The sequence below is a fragment of the Lethenteron reissneri genome, chromosome 39 (genome assembly GCF_015708825.2).
Source record: "Lethenteron reissneri isolate LAM-NWPU_2019-01 chromosome 39, ASM1570882v1, whole genome shotgun sequence".
Classification (NCBI taxonomy): Eukaryota; Metazoa; Chordata; class Hyperoartia; order Petromyzontiformes; family Petromyzontidae; genus Lethenteron; species Lethenteron reissneri.
The window spans coordinates 3,637,743-3,653,563 of record NC_083817.1 but is presented as its reverse complement, the minus strand read 5'-3'; the positions used below and the strand labels follow the sequence as shown (position 1 = coordinate 3,653,563).

Genomic DNA, 15,821 nt, shown 5'->3' with positions numbered 1-15,821 from the left:
ATGCGACTATTGCTGATGCGACTATTGCTGATGCGACTATTGCTGATCCGACTATTGCCAACAAGACTCCTAAGCCTGCTGCTGCTGCTGTTGTTCTGTTGCTGTGTTGTTTGTTGTTGTTGTCGTTAAAACAGGAAAATCTCATTGACCCCCAAATACCTTGTCGGAAAAATCCTGGGAATGTTTGGCCAATTACTCTTGTAATAAGGGGTGCATTGCATGTGCCGGGAAACGGGATTCCCTCGAGAAAACCCACCACGCATACGACGGGATATCACGCAAGACCGATTCACAAACCCAGTTGCTGTACTGCCACGGGAATTTCACAGATCTTTACGTGATCCACCGACCCTTGCAGACCCGTCCTGTGCGCATTTGGCGTCGCAACAGGGACACGTTGCAAAGAAGAATCTCCCACGCGTAAACAGAGCGCTGGTTGAGGTTGCAGACGCTGTTGCAGCTGACGATGTTTCAACAATGTATACCGTTGATCACAGATATGAAAAGAGATGATAATGATGGTATTACGATAATATACGAGTATAATACACAGTCTGACATAACAGAGCAGCGGGAAACAAGTCCAACAACGACATTTAATGACAGCCGTTTGTCCAATACACCACTGGATGCAGATCTCCTCCCCACACGCACTGTCAGTCCATCACGGCTGTTCGACCATACTTCACTACTCTGGTCAGTGCGAATTGGTCAGTGTGAATTGGTGAGAGGATCTGGGGCAGGACCAGTTCAGATATTACTCGCCAATGATGTGTATTTTTATATACATCGTTTTTGAAACGTATCGTTTTTTTAATGCATGTCGTTTTTTTATATTGTAGTGTAATCGCGCCGGCTGCTGTACAGCAGCGGCAACTGCGGTGGACAAATCGTACACACGCCGTTGAGCACATACACGGCTTCATACTCTTAGGTTTTTTCGGTAAAGTCACGTCTTCAGGTGGAACCGTCACAGCAAGATTGATACAGCAACCGTCACAGCACGATTGATACAGCAATCGTGCTGTGACGGTTCCACCTGAAGACGGAAGCTTGTGTTGCCTCCGAAACGACGTGATTTTTTTTTACTTTTATTAATTTTATTTTTTACCTCCGTGACTTTACCGAAAAACCCTACGAGTATGAATCCTTGCAGTCACGAAAGCTTCACATCTCGAACATACACGGCTGTGTGTCAGCAGGGCGGAGGAACGGGAGCAAGGGTCGTGGAAGACCCCGTCTGGAAGCCCCTGGAACCCGCTAGTGGGTTCGAGAAGGGAGGCGTGGCCAGGGCGGAGCCAGGCCGCGCTGGGTGGCATAAAAGCAGCTGAGAGCGGGAGCTCGGGGCTGCCGGATTTGGGAGTGGACTCGTCTCATCGTCGCTGTCGTCGCCTTCGTCGCTGCCGTCTTCGCGAGATGTTGGCAGGCTGGATAGTTGTTGGCTGTCTCGGTCAGCCCCGTCGGTGTTACACGGTCAGGGTTGTGTTTAGGCGAGGCTAGACGACTCGAGAGAGTGCGAGGGCGATCCTGTGAAGTGTGGTGGTGTTCATAAAGAAGAAGGTGCCTCCTGGAAACGTCTCCGAATCGCTGACACTACAATACATATCGGTTGTTTTTAAACATATCGTTTTCCACCCTTCCATTGAACACGTGCCCGGTACAAAGCGCAAACCGCAACAAGGAAAGAGTGGAACAGCAGATCCGCGGTTCCACGGTTCACATCTCGGCAAGTGACGTTGGCCGTCGCCAGAAATCGCACTCAGAAAGGCTGGTTCAGTGGTTAGTGCACCAACCAATGCACCACCGCTCCACGGAAGTTTACAATGCAGGTGATAGACGTCAGTGACATGGCAACAGTCGAACGCTATGATGATTTCATATTATTAAAGTATTTTATTATTGTTGTAAGTTTTTTTTACGTAAAATACAGAAACTTAGCATTTACCAAGAAGTTTATTCTGAACCCACACGTGTTGAAATGTACTGACAGTTGCGCAAAACGAGACAAAGTTGATGTACGCTGCATGTGTCGAATGCGTGTTGTTGAACTTCTTTCGCACCGTACGTAGCCAACCGTGCTGAATCGGAGGTGCGGGGGGAAGGACAACAAACTAAACACAAAAAGCAGTTCGAAAGAAATGAGTTTTCAATCTATTGACTAATCTAAGTACAATTTTCACGTGCAATTCTGGATTTTTGTAAGTGCATTTGTAATCGTGGATTGGCACTGTATCACTGGTACAGGTAACATAGCGTACAAAGTCAAGGGTCTGAACATCTGTGGAAATCGAAAGCAGGATGTTCTGACTCCAGCAGTCGCCGCTCACAACGGCCCACCTTCTCAACATTGACCAATATTTTCCATCCAAACATAAACGGAAGTCTTTCCACGCTTCGCGCGTCAGATGCTAAACAAACACTTCCCACGTGAAACAGAGAGCTGATTGAAACGGGGAGATGTTGGTTTGCGTGTGTGTAGGTGTGAACGTGTGTTTCCATAGCTACGTGAGAGTGATGCTGCTGGTGACGGTGGCGGTCGTGGTTTTCCACGGGGGAGACAAAGGCGGCCGGGAGCGGTTGCTGGCATCCCGCCCCCCGTGTGAACAGCACTTGCCTCGAAAGTTTGTGGCGGCTATATTGTATGGAAGGGGCTTTGTCTGCAGAGCCTGATTCCAACTACCAAAGATCTTGTACCGCGCGACTTGGAGAGGGCACCGGTGGACATTAAGAGAGTCCACGTGCCGTGTTCAGCAATCGTCAAGCATGTTTGTGTATTTGGCCGGCGAAGATGAACACATCATGTTGGAAACGCCGAGGGAGCGATGGATGGTCTCAATCCAGGGCCGAGCAGTACAGGTGTGTGGGAAGGTGTTCGCGAAAACGGAGAGAAGTTGTATGCGCGTGGTCACGCCGCGATGCTCTGTTCACTCCATATCCAAAGGGTGGCCACTCACTGCAACACACACACACGCACAAAGACAAAGATCCCCCGGTTAGGCTTGGAGACTGCAGGGCAAGTGGCGTTCGTGAGCACCCTCACTCAGGCGGGCACGGCATACGCAAAAGACAAAACCAAAGATCCCTCTGAAGAGCCTCGATCAGACTGTTGGGGCAAGTGCTGATAACGAGCCCCTATCAAGGCCGGCACAGCACACGAAGGGAAGGGTGACCAGCACCACGCCCGGCCGCCTTTGTCTCCCTAGTGGCGATGCTGACCGCAGCAGGTACTCGTTTGAGGCTGAGTCGACCTAGGGGAGTAAGCCCAAGACCCGTTCAGATAATCGTCATTGGTATTGACCGTGAGCGGGAATCGAACCCGGGTGGCCGGGTTTGTAGCGCAGTGCGCTAACCGCTACACTACCGCATTTGCATTCGCATATATAGACACACAACTAATAAACAGAGATGTTATTACCACCCCGTCCAATACGTATGGCTGTGACAATTCACCCCCCCACACCCCCAGCGAGTGAATTGTCACCATTCACAGTTGTGATCCGATTCGAATTTGTATTTTTACAATTGTGATTAACGTAGCGACCTCTAGTGGCTGGAGGTGCCACGCGACCCCCATTGCACCGTTTGTCAATCGACGATTGGATGATGGCCCTTCCCACGTCGTGGCGGTTGTGAGTGGAGTGGGAGGGGGGTTAATTGGCCATACTTCATCGGGCTGCTCACTGTGGGTTAATGAAGACAAGGAGCATACATGTGGGAGCATAGAAGTACAGTACAATAATGGATTTAGTACCATCCTCTACTGCCCACCATGTCGCGCCACCACATCTCACGGTGCTGTCCGAATTCAAGTCAACGTGCATATCCACAGAGCATGAAGCGGCGAGGTTTCTGATATAAACAATTATTCGGTTTTAAAACAGAGCTAGAGGACGTAGCGTGTCGAGGCCGAAAGACGAAGCCAAGACGCAATAGACACTTGACAGGGAGAGGCAGTCGATTCTAGATTTGAAGCTTTCGTGACTGCTAGGATTCGTACTCTTAGTTCTTTCGGTAAAGTCACGTAGGTAAAAAAATGAAATTATTTGTATTAATTTTAATTTCATTTTTTACCTACGTGACTTTACCGAAAGAACTAAGAGTAAGAGGCAGTCGAGTCACAGCGTGCAGACGAGAACAGCCTCACAAGATGAGCACCTTGGCGGTGGCCTGCACACCTCCCATGAGGCCGCTGAACGGGTCCGGCCCCGCACTTGCGGGGGGCCGCGCGGGCCCGGCTTGGGGGGCGGCTTGCGGTCGGGGGGCGGCCACCGGGAAGACGCTCACCACGGGATCCCCGCCCAGGGCCAGCTCCAACTCCAGCTCTGGCGTCGCGCCCACGCCGAATGGCTGGGTGCCGCCGCCGCCGCCGCCACTGCCGGGCCCCACGTGGTGGGCCGGCCAGCTGGGCTGCTGAAAGGCCTGCTCTTGGGATGGCCACACGGGCCGAAAGGCTTGGTCTTGAGGCCACTCTGGCTGAAATGCTTGGTGTGGAGAAGGGCCACGCTTGCTGGGCAGCCTGAGCCGGCGACGGCCACGCTTGCTGGCCAGTTTGACCCGGTGAGGGCCACTCTGGCTGAAATGCTTGGTGTGGAGAGGGCCACGCTTGCTGGCCAGTTTGACCCGGTGAGGGCCACGCTGGCTGGGGAGCCTGACCCGGCGATGGCCACGCTTGCTGGCCAGTTTGACCTGGCGACGGCCACGCCGCTTGAGAGACAGGCGCCGCCGGCTGCTCGAGGCCTGCAAACGCCTCCCTGTAGACGTCGGCTCGTGCGGCCTGCGACGACGCCGAGTGTTGCTGCGCGGTCGCTTGACTGGCCATGCTCGCCAGAACAGCAGCTGCTTGGGTCATCTGCGGCATCCAGGGCGCTGTATGCTGCTTCTGCTGCCGCTGCTGTTGTCGCTGCTGCTGCTGCTGCTGCAATCCTAGTACACCTGAAGGTGGCACAGCTTGAGGAGTTCCAGCCAGAGAAGTTGGGCTGTTCACCGTGGCCGACACAGGAAGCCCGGCTCCCCGAGGTGCGGGAATCGTGATGCTCAGTGGGGCCCTGCCCGACTCGGGACCGCCGGGTGGCCCCGCCGAAGCCGCCGGCAATGCATGCCCCACGGAGGCTGCGAAATCATCGTCGAAGGAGAGCGGCGGAAGAGTGAAGGGATCGCCACCCTGCTGCACCTGTGGTTGGGAGGGCTTGGAGACGGTTGCGTATATATCCATGTTGTCCAGGGCCTGCTAGCACGCATGCATACAGTACATTACCTGCGATTAGCACGATTAGCTGTGTACGGTGCGAAAGAAGTTCAACATCCGGACATGCGAGTACACGTGCAATACGCCTTAGCTGAACGCATCTGATGATCAGATCCAGCAGAAGGTGATGTAAAGGATTTGCTTGAGAAGAACGTAAGAGGAAGGTGGCATGCTGTAGACAGCTGCTACCTTGTCATCTTCAGCCTTGTAAAGCAGAGGTGGTGCGTGCATAAGAAGACCAATTGATCCAACAAATTGTCATGGTGCAGCATTTTAAAATAATTCGGTGATGGTTGATGTTCTTTATGTCCGATTCGTTTGAGAAAAACACGCCAATCCGTACATCACCGACAATTACAAATGTGCAAGGTGATGCGTTTTGGCCATTTAGTCACGGCGTGTATCTGGCCCACTGACCATGCACACATTTAATCCGGATCAACGACGCACAACAGAGGCATGTTTCTCAGAGCATATATTTACATGGAGATTAAATATCAAGTGGACGATTCAGAATAATTATATCCCGAAACCGCATGCAAAAAAACATGATGTGCACATTTAAGCCTGACATCTGGCCAAGGTGCTGGGGACCATAGGAACCCTCACGCGAACCCATTGTTCACTCCTCGTTTAAGTTTGAAAAAACAACAAACTCTGCCTCTGGTTGCATCAGTCTCAAGTCACTTGTTCAGATGGATTAATTGATTGGAAGAATGAGGCAGCCTGCGATGATGATGCTACACCAGTGCTGGCCTCCTACCAGATCCATTCTTCTGGGAGCCAGAAGTGACATTGAATGTGAAACTGCATGCAATAGTGTTGGTGGTGATGTTGATGATGTTCTATTACAATCGATAATCATAATAATGATGACGATGATAGCTCAGCAGTGTTGGGTTCCCACCAGACCAGTTCTCCTGGGAAGCCACGTGAGCTGCATCTTGGTGGAGAATGCATTGATGAAATAGCCACTGCCATCACATTTTCAGCTGTCCCAACTAATTTCTCTGCACGCAACAGCCGAGGCTGGAAAACACACTCCTCGACCTCAAGCCACGGCGGGCTTACCACTGCTTGGAACCCTCAAGGCGCATGGGACCAGGAGATCCTGTACCTGGACAGACGCAGGATCGGGGTCGTCTGTGTCGGTCTCGCCTCCGCACGTCCCGTCCAGAAACATTGTGACATTCCCGGCCGTGCTGCCTCCCGCGTGAGCCACTGAGCCAGGGCCCCCGGGGGGGCACTCACTCCGGAGTCTCGCGGGGTCCCCGATGAGCACTGGGATGTTGCACGGCGACCCCCAGGTGGGGTTCGACCACCCTTCTTCAGCGGGGGTCTGAGTGCCGACATAGGCGCGCGCACAACGACATATCGAGATCGTCCTTAGTGAGCGTCTATTAAAGTAGGTAATGTTAAATTGATTCCCACGGTTATTCAATTACGGTCCCCGTTTTTTTTTTACTGTTATACGAATCCATTACAAGTAAAATGTACAAATTGAAGAGCGTCAGTTCTTACACACAATGTGATGACTGTACCGTGACCTTAACAATCGATATTGTCGAATCAATGCATCGTTACACCGTTGTGCCTGGTCCTGGTGTTGGCTCCTGTCGATGTAATTGGTGTAACCAGTGGCTGGGAGGGGGGAGGGGGGGTGATGTGGTACCATGGGAGAGTGGGGCTCAACGGAGGTGCTGATCTCCCCAAACAAAGCCACTTGCTCAAAGTTATTCTGCAAGAAAACACAACGCACGCACTTTGACACAGGCGCCCAGCGAGGCATGGCACTGAAACTTTGATCCAGCTGTAGATGCCACGGCGATTACACAGCGCAGCCTCAACACGCCAGCCCATGGGGTCTGATGGCTATCACATCTGTACAGCTGTGTTTGAATTGGCTGCCCCTGCACGCTAGGCGGTTTCTCCAGACGCCCCGATGTCAATGCCTCTCGTAATTTTTCGTTGTCCGTACCCGCACCTCCGATTAGCACAGTTGGCTACGCACGGTGCAAAAGAAGCTCAAGTGGTGGCCGGTGATCGAACAACACGATGTGGTATCCTTAGGTTTTTTCGGTAAAGTCACGTAGGTAAAAAACATTAAAAAGTAAAATAAAATAAAAATCACGACGTTTCGGAGGCAACACAAGCTTCCGTCTTCAGGTGGTACCGTCACAGCCACGACAGCTGTATCAAGTGAATGAGAGATTTCAGGAGTTTCGATTTAAAGATTTCGTGACTGCAGGGATTCATCTTCTTGGTTCTTTCGGTGAAGTCACGTAGAAGGGAAGTAATAAAATAATAAAAAATAAAACATAATAAAACAATTCTTCTACGTGACTTTACCGAAAGAACCAAGAAGATTTCAGGAGTTACCACTGCGTTTATATAATGGTTGGAGAAGGTGGTGGGGCATGGGCCGCATCTTTATTATTAATATGGTAAGGTGAGGCTTGAGACTAAGCATAGACTGCATAACAAAGGCTGAGCCTTATGGAGAGGTGCGGTTTGTGACTCAACCTGTAACACGGAGACCACCACTAAACATGGTAAAACAGTAATGGTTGTCTGTCAAATAAGATTGGCAAATAAGTGTAGTTAAATATTTTTTGCATGGTTAATCATGCAGAGATGGATAACCCCACCTGCCAGCTATGTCTGTAGATGGTGGTATAGCACATGGGTTGCCCACGAGCTCTCATGGTGGTTGTTCATCCAACCAAGCACGAACCAAGCTCACCTCTGCTACGCTTCTGCATCGTGACGAAATCGTGCGCGTTTCCAGTGAATTGGCCACGAGGTAGAGAGAGATGCACTCAGGGCTTAATCTTAGCTGAGTAGGTACCCGGTCAGCAACCCGCAACGCATTTGCGAGCCCGGCTCAGCACATCCAGCAGCATGCCTCTTGCTACGGTTGTGGGTACTGGTCACGCACCAAATACTCAGTGAGAAGTTCACGCCTGTACATATCTCTACTGGAGTGGAGTGTTCTTCATTGCAAGGCCCGTGGGCCCCTGGCGGCCCCTGGTGGCCTTTAGTGCGGCCCGTGACGTGTGGCCCCCGACAATAAACAACACGTGACAACACCCCCCCCCCCCCCCCATCATCATCGCGCTGCTGTCAAACCCAACAATGGTTTAAAATGTGTGCCGGCACTCACACTGATGATGTCTTATCGGCGAAAGTGCCATCCCCATCCTCTGAAAATTCGTGAAGAACACTGCTGAAGTGCGTATCCACAACGCAAGAAACACATTCATTTCTTTGCTCACCGTTGTTGGTGTGCCCCCCTCCCCCCCGTATATGAGTGCTCGTCCCACGTGAACGCGTCAGTGATTAACGCCGAGGCCACGTGCTCGCGCGGCCGCGTTTGATCATCGCCCCGGACTTTGATGCGCAGAACAGGTGCGCGGTCTCTTGCATTGTGATTGCGGTTCGTTCTAAGTTTTCCTCCTGTTTTGGCGGTGGCAAATGAGCAGGGAAGGGAGCTGGTTGGGGTTATCTGTAAGCTTAAGCTAATTTATAAACACGTACTTTTCACGTGTATGATGTTTTCAGGCAACTCTGTGCTGTGAGGATATTACATCAAGAGTCAATACAAGCCGTGAGTCAGTCGTAACAATTCCATATTACTAGAGCCGGGATCGAGTCTATCCGTGGCGCGACCACTTTATCTGGCTAAGTTGACTCCCGATGAGAATTATGACTCGTACAATGAATATTGAGAGCAACCCTTCCGATCACAGCGCCTCCTTGGAATACCCCCCCCCTTCCCTCCCAACTGGCAGATATAATTATGCCCATTTGTAGGCGAGTGCTGCGTATACCATCTTGTGCCACACAGGGACAGCTAACCACTTGGTTAGATTGGCCGAGTTGTGACGTGATATTAACGGCGCTTTGAATCAGTGAGGCATGTACGCGCCCTACAAATGTAAACCCGGATACGCCTACAGCGGTGGCATTGAAGGATATTGCGAGTTGTGGGTAGATGGGGGGGGGGGGGTTAAGAGGGTAATTGTGGGGTTCAAGGATCACCTTGACTGGGACCCCCTGCCCCAAACCCACCGAGGCATCACCATCCCCAGAATGTCCCCGGGCCTTCACCTGTTCGTCGAGTTGCGAGGTCGCGTCTCCCCCAGCTACCTGGGGCTGCTGCCCTTTCCTGCTGCCCAGCAGCTGGAAGACGTCGTGAATGTCCATGATCAGGGGCTCGGCCTGCATGGGGAGGGGGGGGGCAGCCAAAGGGCAGCGAGGGGGAAGGAACAAGTCAGCCCCGTCCATCAAGAGTCAACAATGGCGTGGGATGTGATACTGCAAGCGAAGGGGCTGATGCTGATGATGATAATATATCACTATTTATTAAAGTGATCAACAATGATAACTTTTTTCGGTAAAGTCACGTAGGTAAAAAATAAAATTAAAAGTTAATAAAAGTAATAGTGGAAATAAAATCAAATAATATAAGAAAATAATAAATCTCCATTATTACTTTTATTTCACTTTTAATTTTATTTTTTACCTAAGTGACTTTACCGAAAAAACCTAAGAGTATGAATCCTTGCAGTCACGAAAGCTTCAAATCTAGAAACAATGATAAGGTTTATGATGGTAATGAATAACAATTGATGATGGTAATCATTAACGATTGATGACTGATTATGATATCGATTGAATATGATGATGGTCATAGCGATGATGAGTCACTATTGTACCATGTTGATGTATAAATAAAATATGTAACTATTAATTAACATGTTGATAATTAAGGATCGCTTCTGATCGTCCATTACACCGATTGATGAAGGTACACAATGGATGATGACGACGGTGATGCTTAGCGATTATCGGCGATAACAATTACAATAATGACACGTGGTCCACACACTCTTTTGTGCTACGAGCCCGTATGGGATTTTCAATTTCACAACAATGACAATCTCTCTCTCTCGATAACACCGGTCTACAGCCAAAACGCTTCCGAAATAAATGTAGTCCAAACTTGACTAATTCTGGGTCACTGAGAATGAAAATTCTGCTTATAATTGTTGTGTGGCTCTAGTTTTCAAGATATGCTACTGGGTGAGTATATATGACCCTTGACTTGTGAACGGCAGAGGATCAATGAACATTGATCGAGACACCAAGACGATAGATTCATTACATTAATTAGCTGATGGAAACGTTGTAGGGGTTAGGGGTGGGGGTGTAGGCCCCCCCCCCACACACCCCAGCACTCACCTGCTGCACAGTTTTGACGGCGTAGAAACAGTGGGCTCCGGACGCTCCGCACACGTAGCCGAAGGCGCGCGGATCCGAGACGTCGCGGGCGATGTAAGAGATGAAGCCAATTGGGTGCTCGTACTCGGTGGTCTGTGGGGGTCAAGGAGTCATTTGTGGTCACCCCCCCCCCACCCCGCCACCAGGAGTCGGGAACGGAGAGCTCCTTGCTGAGCCCAGGGGCCGGCGGTCACCCAAGCACACGGAGACATTTGTCCCCTGTTGAGCCATACATACTATTTGTTTGTTATGAGCGGTGCCGGATTATCCGAGTAGCTAAAGTAGCTACATATGCTGTGGGCCCCGCATTTTCAAGGGCCCCGCGCTAAATGCTTTCAAGCTATCAATTCTAGTTCAGTGATTCTGCACTTGCTCTATTACTATAGTTCTATATTGCCTTCAACTTTTATAAACGAAGGTTAGCGATTTGTCGTATTATCTGGCTGTATAGCAAATGAAAACATACATTAACTTGACGATGTAAGTTAAAAATTTACGTGTTTTAATATTCACGTGTTTTTTATTTATTTAGGGCCCCTTTATAACATACGCTACAGGCCCCGCACAAGCTGAATCCGGCCCTGGTTGTGAGCGCTGTTGGTGAGCGCCCACTGAAGCCGGCGCAGCCCACAAGGTGATGTGGCGTGACCAGCACCGATACCGTCCGCCTTTGTCTCCCCAGTGCTGATGTTTAACACACCGCCCATCAGGCGATATTTTAAGGCTGAATCGATCGAGGGGGAGGGGGCTCCGAAACGGTTCAGCTATTACTCGCCACCATCAGAATCGGAATATTTATGTATACTGGAGAAATCCGATGAGCCATAAAGCTCTCTTTCAGAGATGCCCACTAATGTTAGCTGTGACCAAGAATCAAACTCCGACGGCCGAGCGTGGAGCACGGTGCCCCAACACTCGCTGCACCGTCCCTGTACGTTACATGCGACACGCATGTACACACACACACGCGATCTCCATCTCTGTCTGGTGTCCGTGTTCAATGTTAAAGCTGAGTCGATCTCGGGGGAGTTCCAGAACAAGAGTTATGCTACAACTCGCCACTGATGTTAGCCGTGACGGCTATTGGGGGGGGGCGAGGAGAGCACGGTGGAATGTATATGTGTACCCTGTATGTAATGAGTTCATGTAACCCCTGCTGATAATACAAGCCACTACATTCATCACAACATTTAAAATTAATCATTCCCTAAACTGCCGGTTGTCAGCTGCCCTCGTGGGTCGTTGAGGATGCGGCATGGATACCGTGCAGGACGCATTACGAATACAGGATAGGGCATCAGGCAGCAGGCGAATTGTGTGGTGTGTGTGTGGGGGGGGGGGGGGTGAGACACGCACTCCACTCTTCTCATCAGAGATGCGGATGCCCTTGAAGGAGACGCTGAGAAGCACGCGCTGCTTGTGCTGGCCCCGGGAACGCGAGGCCGACGCCACTGCCTGCAACGGGCGTCGTCGGCATCGCCATCATCATCATCACCGTCGCCATCATCATCATCACCACCGCCGTATCGCCATCATCATCATCACCACCGCCGTATCGCCATCATAATCATCACCACCGCCAAGAGTAAATCAGCCGGCAATGAGCCCCCTTCCCATACCTATCCATCCGCCTCCCATCGGCCGCACAGACTCCTTGGAGCGCATCATAGTAATAGTAATAATAGTAATAATTTCAGAGGCATTGGTTTTCAATACACGACAACACTGGACAGGTTTCTGCATGCAGTGTCTCATCAGCAGTCAGGCTTACTCGAACCAGTGGTGGTGACCTGGCAGATATATACGGTACAGGCAAGGACCCCTCACTGTTCGATATCGCTACCAGGAGGCCTATTGTCTGCCTATTGAGTGTTTTACTTTTATTTTTCCACAACGGCGTTCGTGATGATTTTGTACTGTGAAGTCATGAATCTGATAATGTCATCATTTCCATTATCAGATTTATGACAAATCGAAGACGTATCAGAATCATCAGTAACATAATCATTATCGTTATATGCATTATATGTATAAATATCAGAATCGGAATGTACATCATCGTCAGCATCAGTGGGAAGTTCAATAATATTATTATTGCTTACACCATCATAATCATTACCATCGTTATCTTAAGATGTATCATCAGCTTACATATACATGTTCTCAGTCACGGAAGTAGTGTCACTCGTTAACATTACAGGCATTCGAATCATTCTCATCATCTTCAACATTTCATGATCGGGTTAGTACCAACAGCTTTTATATCATCGTTGTTCTCATCATTCTGCCTTTTCTCATAGACAGTAGAGGCGAGTTAGCGAACACCTATTAAGGCAGTGCAGGCCACAACCACGGGTAGGGTAGGCAACAACCACGTTACGGCAGTACTGCCGTTGACTGCACACGCACTGGGTCCTCACTCAAGGGGGAGTGGGGGATGCACGGGGGAGATGGATGGTGGTCGAGGGCAGAGTCGACAGGGCAGAGGGAGGAGGGAGAGAGAGAGAGCTGGCCGGCTCGTGTGGGAGGTGAGGTCGTGTACCTTGAGCTTCATCATGGCATCCTGGCAGATCTTGTGTCCGGAGGGACCAGGCACTGGGTCAGAGCCGATGATCTTGGCTCGGTAGCTCACGCCGTCTCCAGAGAAGAGACGCGTGAGCTCATCTTCGCTGCGGTCTTTACCTGCGGAGAGACACGACCCGGTTCAGGCATCGGCCACTGATGTTGCCCGCGGCCGGGCATCGAACTGCACTGGTCAAATTCGTAACGCGAATCGCAGACGCCACCGCTCCCACCCACGCACATTGCAAAGACAGAAATACAACAAACGCGTGTACACGAATGCACATGCACACGATGAGTCTGCTCAAGAATCTGAGACTTTACAATGAGGGCAATTATGATTGTTCATCGACACAGACACACGCAAAATTCAGATACATAGCAAACATAAACTAAAAACTAAACTCTTGTTTTTATTTTGCCAAGTAAGGCCCACTGAGCTGTATAGCTCTTTTTCAGAAACAACCTGGCCACAATGGATGGCTCGACGAAGTGGCTTATCATGTGGAAATATATAGCAGCCAAATACCCTAAACGCACGTTGTTTCTAAATGGGGAGGGGGAAAAAACAGAGGACCCGGAGAAAATCCCACTCGACCACAGGGAGAGAGAGACACGCAAACTCCAAAAATACAGGCGTCAAGGTCGGGATCGAACCCACGACTAATTTAATCATCCCAGTGTCCTGCGCGCTCCAAGCGTCCCCAAGATGCCCCCCCCCCCCACCTTCACCTCTCTTTTTAGACTTTCGAGAGGAGTCCTTGATCTCGGGCGTCTCCTCGGCCATGGCTGTGACCTCCTCCTCCTCCGTTCTCCCGTCACTGGCCTCCAACAACAACAACAACAGCGGCAGCAGCAGCACCTCCTGCGGCGACCCACGAAACCGAGGAAGATTCAACGGAAGAAGCAGAGCGAAGCGAGAGCCGCTCCTTGCTGGCGCGAGAGACAGGGTCTCAACAAAAAAAAATACGGAGGGAGCAGCAGCTGGAGGAGGAGGAGATTGAAGAGGAGGGGTTGGAAGAAGGATGGGGAAGAATGAGACGGAACGAGGGAGGAAACGAGACTTTGATGTCTCGCCGGCGTACGTATGCCACGCGACCGGAGGGGAATGACGCCCAATAAACGCACAGGCACACTGACTGGCACGTATGCGCGTGTGTGTGCGAAAATATATTACGATGGTAATTATTTACCAAAGAAAGCCTCACTCGGTCAAAGGATGGAAATTTCGAATGCGTGTTTTGTTAACGAACCCTTTGATTTTTTTGTCCTCAATAAAAAAAAAACAAGGCGATGCGTTTCACCTGCCTTGGTCAAGGCGTGAATCTGGTCCAAGAGGACCGGGTGGTAGGCACGTAACGACTATGTAGTAATCACAGACCTATGGAAATTCACTGCTGGATGACGGACTCCCCCCCCCCAACGCCGTGTAGGTCACGGCGGTTTGTTTGACCATAGATTGTTGCGACGCTGGTCGGTGAGAGTTGTTGAAGGGCGTGAGAGCCAAGTCGCGTTGAGATTCTACTCGCCACTCATGTTAAGTCATGGCTAGGAATAGAACCAAGGTGACCACGTTTTTACAACCCGGTGTGATCACCAATACGCCACCGCTCAATCGTATGTAACGATTACATCGATCAATATCGATGCTCATGCCCTTGCCACCACCTCACAGCCTGGCGGTTTCGGGAGTTGTCATAAATTCCTACGTGATCCACCAATCCTTGCCTCCAAAGCACTGGAGCACATGCGTGCCCCCCATACCTGGTTTATCCGCCCTATCAAACCCGTCTCTCACTCCTCCCTTTCTTCCTCTTGACCCCCAAATCGCACCCCGGCATCACGAGACAGAGGAGCAGACGTCCTGAGTCCCCGCACAGATTTATCGCGGCCGCGAGCGAACTTCGCCTCTCAGCACGTGAGTCTGGCCTCACGTGAGCGCGTACCTGGACCGCGTCCTCCCCCCCCCCCACCGCGTCCCCGTGTTAACGATTCGCTACCTCGTTTCCACGACCACTTGGCAGCGTGCGCTGTCAGCCCCGGAACAGCCTAGTACCGTACCGATTAATGTAGGAACGAAATAGATAAACCAGACCATTAGTTCTGACATTTAAATAAGCGGGGTTTTTTTGTTTTACGTGTGGGAGTAGTCAAACCGGAGCATCCCAGAGAAACTCCCGCGTGTGCGAGGGGGCAACACTCGATCCCAGTGTTCTTTATTGCAAGGCCCGCGGGCCACTGTAGGCCCCCTGGTGGCCTTTAGTGCGGCCCGTGACGTGCGGCCCCCCGACAATAGGCAACACGTGACAACAACCCTCATCATCATCATGCTGCTGCTGCTGTCAAACCTAACAATGATTTCAAATGTGTGGCGGACCTCACACTGATGATGACTTATCGGCGAAAGTGCCCCCCCCCACTCCCCTGAGTGACGTTACAACTGCTCTATTCACGAGAGAAGGAACAGATGGAGTCCGCATGAACTCTGCTGCATTCTGCCGGCAAGCCAGGGCGAGGGAACAGGGGGGAAGGGATGTCCACAACATTTCCGTGATCCACCAAATCTCTCGCTGCCTTCACATGAGCAGTGCTGGATTATACAGAATGTGTATTCACACTGAGAGGAATCCGACGAGCTATGAAATCTCTCTTTTTTTTCACAGGCGTCCAGTCAGGAGGTGCCTGGTCAGAACTTTCCAACAACAATACGAACACTCACAGCGCATACGTG

At 50.8% G+C, this 15,821-nt stretch overlaps 1 protein-coding gene across 1 annotated transcript; it reads right to left on the bottom strand.

Moving 5' to 3' along the window:
• Positions 1-1,873: 1,873 nt before the first annotated feature.
• Positions 1,874-14,176, bottom strand: LOC133352052 (disabled homolog 1-like). Its single transcript, XM_061567773.1, is given in 10 exon segments — positions 1,874-2,953; positions 4,156-4,497; positions 4,499-5,224; positions 6,363-6,584; positions 6,918-6,983; positions 9,356-9,466; positions 10,490-10,621; positions 11,885-11,983; positions 13,071-13,210; positions 13,823-14,176. Coding segments are annotated over 10 exon segments (1,896 nt in total). The 5' UTR covers positions 13,878-14,176; the 3' UTR covers positions 1,874-2,950.
• Between the last annotated feature and the right edge of the window lie 1,645 nt (positions 14,177-15,821).